Genomic DNA, 11,505 nt, shown 5'->3' with positions numbered 1-11,505 from the left:
TGCTTTTGCATGAAGTCCTTTTGCGTTTGTCATAAAAAATATGCTTTTTATTTGCACCCGAACTATGTTTTATTGTTCGAATTTGAAATCAATTTTCAAAATCGCTGTAAATTCACTTATCGAGGGAATATGCTCTGCAACAGATCGGCTACACAGGGTCTGCTCAGCCACAGCCCGTGTCGACCCACAAATCTGTTTTTACCCGCGTTGACTCACAAATCTGCTTTTAACTGTAACCGCATTTTGCGGGTCTGCTAGAGATGCTCAAGTCCCTTTCAACAAACTTCCGCACCATCTGTTGGAGATGCTCAAATCGTGATGGGGAGGCTCCAAAGATGGATGGTCAGCAGAAGCACACAATTAGCAATAAGACAAATCAGCTTACAGGAATTCAAGAAAGCTCTTAATAGTGACATAAATATTGTTTCCGTAGTGACCAAAAATTTCTGAATCGCTATGGGCCACCGTAGATAAAAGTTACAACGTTATGGACCATCGTCATTGAAAAAATACACTGGAGACCATGGGTCACCAAGACCTCGACGAATGCCCTTACCCTGCATGCATCTGCCAAACGTCGCCAAAGAAAAGACCGCTATTGAAGGGACAAAGACGTCTAGAAACACTGCAGAACGCTCCATGTTCTACTCATATCCTCACAACGTATGAAAACAACCATTCCTGCTAGTCTATTGCCCTAGCAGGCAAAAAGCACAAGAGAACCCAATCGATCATGGGCATAAAATCTCCTCTGATCGACAGCTCTTAAGCCTGGGAAGGATCGTCCTTGTCGGTGTCCATTTGCTCCACCGCATGCTCATCCTGAGCACCATCGCTAGCTGGCTCAGCAGACTCATCGGCTCCATTTGACTGTTGTTCTGGTGTCTGAGCCTCGGGTGATGGGGTTTCTGCTGGCGGCGGGGTCTGTGGCTTTGGCGCTGGCCTGGGTTTGGTCATGATGGGTTTGCAGAACCTACAAGACAAAGTAGCGGGACAATTGTCAGATACATACAACTCTTTCAAAGGGGATTTTCTCAAGTGAAGAACACCAACTTACCTGTCAAGTGCTTCAGCCTTCTTCTTTATGTCAGAAACAAGGAGGACGGGATTAGCATGCTTAGGTAGAGCATCTTGCTGCTGCTTTTTCTCCGTTAGCCAGGTCTCTGCGTCCGAGCACTCATTAACGACCTGTATGAAACAATACAGGTTAGCAACTCGTCTCATCTTTCTCTAGTCTTTGTATATAGTAAGTCTATTCCAACATTTTGATTCGTCACTTGGGTGTAGATTTGCCATCAGATTTGTGTAAGCCAATTACAATGTGGACATATACTCGTGCAACCACTCTTTCTAACCAAGGATAAATGTTCAATCTAACTACCTTACTGAGTGAACTCGATATTCGAACATGTGAGTGGAGCAATGCCACACAACTACACGCTGGGGGTGTTTCTTACTCCAATAGGCCTTTTTTCAACAACAAAAAACTACTCCCTCCGTTCCTAAATATAAGTCTTTGTAGAGATTCCACTATGAACCACATACGGATGTATATAGATGCATTTTAGAGTTTAGATTCATTCATTTTGCTTCGTATGTAGTCCATAGTGAAATCTCTACAAAGACTTATATTTAGGAACGGAGGGAGTAGTACCCAAAAGTAGGTTGTTTTTTCAAGGCAAAGAACCCAATGTCATCTCTACAAATTCTGTTCTTCACCCCAATGTCATGTATTACTACATTTGATCGACAAACTAGCATTTTAAATAAAAACAATATAGTTTGCATCAGTTTGTATTAAAACAAATTTCAAGTTTTCAACGCCAATAGGAGTTATCTAACATTCATATTTGCAACCACACCGAAACGGGTTCGGCTCCTCTGCAGTATAGATATTACTGCACAGGTACTGTAGGAAGCCAATCTGCCATCCATTTTAATTCGACGCTTCTGGGCTACAAGACCGTCATCGTCCCCACGTCGTCCTCTTCCCAGTGCTCGTCAAGCTCACCCCCTTGTTCTCTTCGTCCCTGGCGAGCCTAACTCGATGCTCGTGTATCAGCTCCCGCACCACGCCCTCAACCTGCTCATCTTCGTCTATTCGGATGACACGTCGACAACCTCATGCAAGAGGCCAAGAGCTCGAGCGCGCCCAGAGCCTCGCCATCATTAAGCCGCCCCGCCTGCGCCTCTATCTCTTTGTCTGATCGTCTCCATGCCAGACCTATCCTCCGCTGACGCATTGAGGTGTGTACTCTCTGTTGTTGTCGGCGACGCCTCCTCCGACCAGTGGCTCAACGGCCCCTACCTGAGGTCTCATCGATCGTCTCGGAGGTCATGGATTACCTCTTCCGCTTCGACACAAACTCCGACGAGCCCAGCTCAGGTCTGACAAGGAGATGGCGCACGACGACGACGACGATGCGCTGGCTCCCGTGTTGGGCGCCCCTGTTCCCTCATACGTCAGAGAGGCCGCCCCATGACCGGCGGCCCCGCCACCACCATACACGGCGCAGCCGGTGTACTACGTGCAAGTGCGCCTAGTCCACTACCTTGATGTGGTTGGGCATGGCCGTGGCCGTATTCCTCGTCGAGTTCATCGGGAGGAGCCTCCAGCTTGTCATTGTTGTCGGGCTTGTCGAGCTCGCCGTCATCCTTCTGCTCATGGAGCTCTTCGTGGAACTGCTGCTCGCAGTGAGAAAGGGTGCAGCCGTGCAGCAGCCGCATCTCCAGTCTGCTGTCTGCTCTCGCAGCAGCTGCGTCCCATCCATTCGTTGCAGCAGCCGGTGAAGGGCATCAGACGAAGCAGTGCATGTTGACCGGATTCGGCGACGACGGAGCAAAACCGATCGCTATGTTTGATTTGGGAAAAACTTAGTCGAGTGCTCGGCCGATGTTGGCACAACGAGTTCTGTTGTTGAGAACCATCGGTTTAAATTGAATGGCAGATTGTGATTGCTACAGTACCTGTGCAGTAATAGCTGTACTGCAGAGGAGCCGAACCCCACCGAAACCATATATTTGACAATATATCATTAAAGTAGACACGCCCAACAAAAGCAAAGAAGGTTATCCTTCTTAATGAACATAACTATTCTTCTACTCCAAGCAACCATAACTCAGTTATACACTGACGTGCCATGCATAAAATGCATAATAGAGGCAGACTTTTCATGGTCTTCAGTGCACAACTTTGACTGCGTTTTTCACTTAAGTATATAAAATAGTACAAATACATAACATGGCACAAAAGTATTTTGCAAGGCACTGCAACGATGTCATTCATATATGCCTAGTCCATACACTTTGTTATATATTGCTGGTCAAAGTTATGTTATATTTTGTAACGGACTACTTTCTTCGCCTTTTTACACCTACTGACAAATATGCATTTTTATCGGTTAAGAGCTGCACTTCAGATTGCAAGTGGAGATTTGTCTAGTCCAAACAATAAAAATAACTGACCGCTAGAATGGGAGGACTTTGCATTTATAGCAGATAAAGCAAAGAGTGGTGAGCATTTCTAACAACAACCAGTCATCGACTTCATGTTAGCGCATACCTTTTGTTTCTCTGATTCGTCTATGTGATCAAACTTTTGGTCACCAGACAATGCAGCCTCTCTAAAACTGCGGATGCAGTACACCAATTGCTCAAGAGCTGGACCTCTTTCTGTCCACTCTTTGTAGCGCATTTCGATAGGACCACCAAGCTGCAGAGGAGCAAAGTTAAAGAATGAGAACAAAACCAAACTGTAAACCATATAATGCACCGGAGAAAGCATACCTTTTTCAGTTCTTCTAGTTTTGCAACATAGACTCCCTTGGTCTCATCCTCACCATCTTCATACAGCCAATCCTCAACCTCCTGAAGTTTAGCCATCAACCCTTCTATATCCTCCGACATGACAAAATCATTGTACTTCTCATGAATCTGAATACAAGAGAAGCTGACATCAGGTACTACTCAGTCATTAACAATCATCAGAGCATGCAATTCAACATACCTTGTTACGCATGTCATAAACATAAGCCTCAACTGAATTTTTCTTGTCCTTAGTTTCTTCCATCACTCTGTCCTGAAGAGCCATTTCATATTCTTTCTCAACAGCTTTCTCTAGCTCAACAGTGCCCATCGCCCCATACACCAATTCAGCAACTGGAACATTTGTTTTCTTAACTTTCTTTTTTGATGGCTCAACCTAAAAGGTACACAAATTATTTCATATAGATAATCGTCTTGCCCAAGAAAAATTATTTCATATAGATAATTGCTTTGCCAAAATATTAACATGAATAAACGAAACTAAAAATTTTAGTCCATAACTGCAAAAACATAACAGAACTGCTTTATTACCACCATAAGGATGGTTACAAGCTTTTTCATGGGGAAAATCAAGTGCTTTACCAAAAAAATGATGGAGAAACTTCTTTTGATACACATAGTGAAATACTCAATAAGCACCATAAGGATGATCACTACCAAGCTCATTACAGAAATATTGTGCAATTATCTGACAAAGTACTAACTGAGCCAAATAAACTGAGATAGGTACATTCAAATCTGGGTAAACACAGATTTGAAGCTGCAAAGAAAAATAGCTCTTCAAAACATGCCGCAAGCAAAAGACCAGGCATACTAATCCTATACACCCTCCGGTCCTTTTAGTCCGCACATAAGTTTTGTCTAAAGTCAAAGTATCACTACTCTGACCAAACTTATACAAAAAAGTATCAACATTCACAATGCCAAATCAATATTATTAGGTTTATTATGATATGTAGTTTCATAGTATATATATTTAATATTATATATGTTGATATTTTTTAATATAAATTCGGTCAAATTTTACAAAGTTTGACTTAGCACAAATCTAATACGCAGAGTAAAAAGGACCAGAGGGACTACAATACAGAGAATAAAACAGTACCTTCGTGTCAGTATCCATTGGAACAGTTTTTTCCTCAGAATCTTGTGCCCCGTTTTCAGCAGCACCCTCAGCATGATCAGCAGCTCCTTTAGGTTCCTGCATATGGTCACCAGCACTAGAAGCAGGGTCCTGTGGTGCATCATCTGTCTCCATTCTAGTAGCATCCTTTGGCACCTCACTCGTAGATGAAACCGGAACTTCCACTTCCTCCTCTTCCAGCATCTGCATAGCGACGAAGCAAAGCACACAATATCAGAACGATATTACATGATATCTCAGAAAAATGAAAACTGAACACGGTATTGCAAATTACCGTTGCTGATTCAAGAGAGACTATCCCATGGATGTTGAGGCGAACTTTCACTTTCAGTTTAGCCTTCTCACCTTTACTGGATTGGAAAGGGCCAATCTGCATGTAGTTAGGTAGAGCAAAATCAAATCAGGCACCATTAGAACTTGCTAGAACCACAGCTTATATAAGGCCCAATTCATTGCAGTTGCATTGCATAAGATTGGGGCAAAAAAATAACAATACCCACCGTGTAAGTGCTAATTTTGTGTGTTATCTGCAAATCATCTGTGTCAACATTCAAAACATCTACTGCAAATGTACTGGACCTATAGAAGGTCAGAGCCTTGATGCTAGGCATTGGATTCCCCTTGGGGAATACAACAGTTTGTTGGGATTCATTGTTCTGAGCATCTGGCTTCCATGATAAAGCAACTGAAAAAGGAAACCCTTCATTAACCTGCATAAGGTTTAAAGCCAATGTCAAAACTAGGGGGTAAAGGGGTAAAAAGAGCAGAACCACATGTTCTCTTAAACAGTCACTCAGAAATAAATCTAACATCAGCATAAATTGCAACTTACACAATACACAAGAGATTAAAATCACAGATATTTCATGCAGCATATATGACACTTGATAATCAAAATCAACTGAAAGCACCAGTAATGTAAAATCTCAGCAAATGTGAGGAACTATATTTCTTGAGAACATAATGAGCTCTTATGAAAAGCAGATCCACAAGATCAAACAGATTATGGGGATCCTGTAACTGACGCTACATTCCGACAAGGCCACCGTAGCAAGCATGAGTCAACTGTGGATTGGGTGGTCCCCTAGGAACTTTTGCCTTTCCCACCTAACCTTCTAGTTGCAGCATGCAGTCATTTTTTTTCGGTTTCCTTTGAATGTTGGAAACATACATGGCACAAATCAAATTAAAAGAAAAAGAAAAACAGAAGCACACTAGGCAAGTGCAGCAGGAGAAGGAAAGTGCTGCACGCCTACATGGCCTAGAAAAGGGAAGGGGAAACAGGGCCACGTGCGGTTGGAAAACAGAGTGCTGCCACTGTCCTCACAAATTATGAGCTCAGCAAAAATTAGTTCAAACTGCATAGCAAGAGGGCACACAAAGTTGTCGTGCAATTGTAAGAGCTTAATCGTTGGCTTAAATTTACAATTCAAATGAACACGCAACTAGGCTTCTCCACCAACATAATTATCAAGTACACCAGCAACCCCATGTATGTTAGATCTCACACACATTCCATCATTATAGGAAAGTTAGTGTTTACTTTTTCTAAAAGGAAATATCATCTTTCCCACATTACTAAGGCCTACTTAAAGTCGGGAAGGGGCGGAGGTACTGAAAATTTCAGATAAAATGCAACAAATGGACAAAACGATGTTAGCGCAATGAATGCATAGAAAGACGAAATGAAGTCTGTAACAATTATAGGCATAAAATGGTCAAGCTACCTTATATCACAGAAAGCTCATGTCCAACAGCTGTTCTATACTTCTAATGACATCTATTTATATTATACTTCTCATGCATATAGGGGAGGATGCAAAATTTCAACACATTTAAGATGAAACATTGTGGAGAAAACTGAGACCACCGAAGGAAAGCAGCAAACATATGCAAGCAAGCGAATACCTGAAACTCCCGCACTTTGAACGTGGGGCTAAGAATAGCACACTGGAGAGCACATCCCCGGGCAACACATTCACTTGCATTCATAGTTCTCCTTGGTTCTTTTCCAAAGAATTCAGTAATTATCTTCATTACTGCAGGAACACGAGAGCCTGATCCAACAACCTCAACAAAGTGCAGACTTTCCGTCGTCAAGCCAGCTTCTGACAATGCCTTTTCCAGCGGCCCCTTCACACGTTCTAGTACTGGTGCGCTGATCTGTTCAAACTCATCCCTCTTAATGAATCCACGTACATCCTTCTCATCCATCAAGCACTCAATGTTCATTGGCGCCTCTGGATTGGCGCTCAGCATCTTCTTGAGCTTCTCACATGCCACACGCAACCTAATGCAGGCACGGGCATTCTGGTAGACATCAATCTTATACTCCTCTTTAAATTTTGCTGCAAAGTGCTTAAAAAGGGCTTCATCAAAGTCCCTTCCGCCAAGAGAACGGTCATATGCATGTGATAGCATCTTGAGCTGCCCCTTCTTGTACCCAACAATGCTGACCTGCATGCTGGCATTCCCAACATCAACAAATGCCACATTCAGCTGATCATTCTCAGGGAGATCAGTCTTGTAGATCCCATATGCCAATGCTGTCGCAGTAGTCTCATGGAACAAGCGCAATGGCCGGAGGCCAGCAATTGTTGCAGCGTCAATAACAGCCCTCCGCTGCAGGTCAGTAAAATAGACCGGGATACCAATGCAGCAGTCAATAACAGCTGAGTTGAGGTTACCCTCAGCAATGGCCTTCAAATTGGACAGCACCATGGCAAGCAGCTGTGTGGGGGTGAATGAGCGTTCCTCCCCCAGATACCGTACGTGAACGAGCGGGAACCCATCAGGGCCCTCCGAGACACGGAATGGGAAGGCCTTAATATCATCCTGCAGCTCAGGATCAGCAAACTTGCGTCCCAGTAAGCGCTTGATCTGGGAGATGGAGTTCTTGGGGTTCATGGTGGAGTTGGCGGCGCCTGCAGTGCCGATGAAACGCTGCTTGTCGCCAAAGCAGACAATAGCTGGGGTCTCCCGCTTGGACTCTTCATTGAGGACCACGTCGATTCCGCGCTGCCGCGCCACCCCCACAATGCAGCTCTCATTGCCAAGATCAAACCCCACCACACTCATCTCCGACCTGTCCTTTTTATCTTTCGGTCACTACTGGTTCTGAGATCTAGATCGCGAACTACACCTGCACAGAACGAGATCCAGGAGTTAAGGAACCCTGAAAAGCAGTGGAAATGCATAAATCTCAACGTATATACAGCAAAACCTCCCGAATCCATAACCCAGAGCCCAAAAAGTGGTCGAATTCAACCCAAATCGACCACAAACCCCAGATCCAAAACCTTGGCAAACCCATCCCTGCGGCCCTAAAGCAGTAGCAAAACTCTACAAACCGCAGCATAATCCTCAACAAAGTAACAAGGGAATTAAACGCCTAATCTAGAAACATGATCTAATGGTGAAAAGCCAAAGCGGATCCGAGCACGGGGAGATCGATATCGACGCATCCGCCATGGTCGAACCAAGCGGGAGGGGGGTATGGGACTGGGTCGTACCCGCGGCGTGGAGGCCGTTGCCGAGGCCAGAGAAGCTTCTGGAGCTTTGCTTCTGGTAGCCGCCGCAGCTGAGGCTTCTGCAGCAGCTCTTTTTCCTTGGCGAGGAGGAGACGGACGAGAGGAGGTCGGGTGGTGGTGTATATACGGCGCCTGGTGGTCGTAGCGAATCCTCTAGAAGGTGGGAAAACCCTGGGTTCGCCAGGTCGGTCTGTGCACCTAGCCTCGTATCTGGGCTGTCGGTTTCATGGGCCGCCTGCAAAATGCTCGAAACTGCGGGGAACGAGTCAGTTTCTTCCTTCACCTAAAAAAAAAACCACCTACGAGCTCCATCGATCCCCTCTCGTTAGGGTTTTCTTTCCTCTCGGAGGCGGCGGCGATCTCTTGCTCCCCGCCACCGTAGAGAGCCGGACTCCCCTCCCCTCCTCTCCCCTTGCCGGTTTGCGGTGAGGGCCGGAGGATTGCTAGGGTTTTCCGCTCGCGAACTGGTTTTCTCGGGCAAGAGTACGATGGATGATTCCGCTTCAGGATCGGGAACGGGGGCGCCCGTCTCTGACCTAGAGGCGATGATGGAGGAATTAGGTCTGAAAGAAGATGAACTTGAAGATGTGATGATGGAAGATGAGGAGCTGCCAGAGGAGGCGACTCGTTGGATGATCATTGCTAGGGTTCATACTGAAAAAATCTATAGCCAATTCTGGTTCTATAGAACCATGAGGGTGGCATGGGACCTGGTGAAGGAAGTCAAGATCAAGCCCATTGGAGGAGAACTTGTACACGATGCAGTTTGGTTGCCTGGGAGATTGGGAGCGAGTAATGGAGGAAGGACCGTGGGCCTACAAAGGGAAAGCGGTGGTGCTGGCGCCGTACGACGGCTTTACCAAGCCGTCGATGATTGAGCTCAATAAAGTTGAGATGTGGATTCAGATCCACGACTTCCCAGAAGGTTATTTTTCCAAGATCAAGGCTTTGTCTTCGACGGTTGGAGAGTTCATTTATGCTGAGCCAAGTTCATATGATTTTGAGGGTAATTTTGTCAGGGTGCGGGTCAAGATTGACGTTACAAAACCACTCAAAAACGTTGTTTCTCTGGTGATCAAGAAGAAGGACACCGTCCAGCGTCTCATATTTAGGGTGAAATACGAACGACTCCCTGATTGGTGTGCTGTGTGTGGATTTTTGGGTCATCTTTTCAAGGAGTGTGGTGGTGGAGTCCATCCTTCAAAGGCTCTGGTGTTCAAAGACTTAAAAGCAGCATGGTTTAGAGGGCCCGGTAGAGGCCCTGGAGAAGGAAGAGGACAAGGAGGGAATAGTTCTAGAGGTGGAAGAGGAAGAGGCAATGCTGGTAGAGGCATGGGCCGTGGTTATGAACAGCAGAATACCCAGCAGAACCCGGACTTTGACATGGAGGAACTTGATGGGAACAGAAAGAGGAGTGCTGCGGCTAATGACCCAATGGCACCAGTTGTGAAACCGGCGGCGATGGTAGATGGGGCAAATAAGCTTCTGCTGCTGCCCCCTTCAGAAGATCCTTTGAGCCCATCGTCAAAACATGAGCCAAAACGGAACAAGGTGTCCTCTTTGTTCGACAGGAACAGTGGGAAGAACACAGTCACAAACAAAACCGATGCGCGTTTGGCGGGCCTCCAAGGGGGGTCTCGCCCGGCGCAATGAGTCTCCTCTCTTGGAACTGTCGTGGTGTTGGCAATCTCGCGACAGTTCGTGAGCTCCGGGAGATGACGGAGCAGTTTGCCCCCTCTGTACTTTGTATTCTTGAAACTCAAATAGAGGGTACGAGAGTTGAGAATCTAGCTGGATCATTAGGTTTCAATAAAAGCTTTGCTGTAAGCAGTTTGGGCCGCAGTGGTGGTTTAGGAGTTTTTTGGAATGATGAAATAAATCTTGAGATTATCGGTTATTCACAGTACCACATTGATGCAATGATAAATGATCTAGTCCAGGTCGGGACGAGGGTCACTTTTGTGTATGGAGAAGCCCAGGTTAATGAAAGATACAAGACTTGGGATATGATGAGGGGCATTGTAGGCGAAAACGATGTACCTTGGCTAGTACTTGGTGATTTTAACGAGGTGGTGCAAGCGCACGAGCATGATGGTATTGGGCACAGAAGCCAGGCGCAAATGGACGCTTTTAGAGACGCATTTGATACATGTGGACTCACAGATATTGGATATATGGGCAACCCCTGGACTTTTGAGAAAAAAGTAGCCGGAGGGACGTATACGAGAGTGAGACTTGACCGTGGTGTAGCAAATCCGGCATGGACTTTGGCTTTCCCATCAGCTACCCTGGAGCACAAAACAACAGCAGCAAGTGACCACGTCCCACTATATGTTCGCTACGTGCATGAGATTGCATGCAGACGGACCCCACGTCGATTTAAATATGAACTCGCCTGGGAAAGGGACTCGGCCTTGGTGCCGGTAGTGGAGGATGCATGGCGCAGGGTGGCAGGGGAGTCAGTGCAGGCCATAAAGGACAAGCTCGCGTCGCTTTCGGATGACTTGACCAACTAGGACTGTCTCCACTTTGGGAACATCAGACAGGAGATTCAACGCTTGAAACGAGTGCTACAGGAGTTGCGATCAGATCCTGTCCGGACAGGGCCGACACATGCAGAAATTAAAACAGTTGACAGATTAACCGAGCTTTATCACCGCGAGGAGATCTTATGGCGTCAGCGAGCCAGGGTGGAATGGCTAACCCACGGAGATAAAAATACATATTTTTTTAATCTCAGAGCGAGCAGGAGACGACGGAAAAACCAAATAAAAGCACTTCAGAAGTTTGACGGTCAAATGACAGAAAATGTTCAGGAGATGGAACAAATGGCCAATGATTTCTATGAGCAGCTTTATACGTCGGAGGGCGTTCATAACATGGAACAGGTCCTTGAGACAGTTCCAACCAAGGTAACACATGAGATGAACGAGCTTCTTAATGCGCCCTATAGCCAGAAAGAAGTGAAAATAGCTCTATTTCAAATGTTCCCCACAAAGGCTCCGG

The 11,505-nt window shown here is 45.7% G+C and overlaps 1 protein-coding gene across 1 annotated transcript; it reads right to left on the bottom strand.

Moving 5' to 3' along the window:
• Positions 1 to 381: 381 nt before the first annotated feature.
• Positions 382 to 8,583, bottom strand: LOC123115076 (heat shock 70 kDa protein 15). The gene is made up of 10 exons (XM_044536351.1): positions 8,482 to 8,583; positions 6,878 to 8,111; positions 5,470 to 5,679; positions 5,244 to 5,339; positions 4,931 to 5,152; positions 4,007 to 4,201; positions 3,787 to 3,933; positions 3,563 to 3,712; positions 1,058 to 1,188; positions 382 to 973 (listed from the first exon to the last, which is right to left on the bottom strand). Exons 2-10 carry the CDS (start codon positions 8,045 to 8,047, stop codon positions 766 to 768), a joined length of 2,529 nt encoding a protein of 842 aa, XP_044392286.1. The 5' UTR covers positions 8,048 to 8,111; positions 8,482 to 8,583; the 3' UTR covers positions 382 to 765.
• Between the last annotated feature and the right edge of the window lie 2,922 nt (positions 8,584 to 11,505).

The sequence above is a fragment of the Triticum aestivum genome, chromosome 1B, assembly GCF_018294505.1.
Source record: "Triticum aestivum cultivar Chinese Spring chromosome 1B, IWGSC CS RefSeq v2.1, whole genome shotgun sequence".
NCBI lineage: Eukaryota > Viridiplantae > Streptophyta > Magnoliopsida > Poales > Poaceae > Triticum > Triticum aestivum.
Note: the sequence above shows the minus strand (reverse complement) of the source record. Positions and strands in the feature narration are given on the sequence as shown.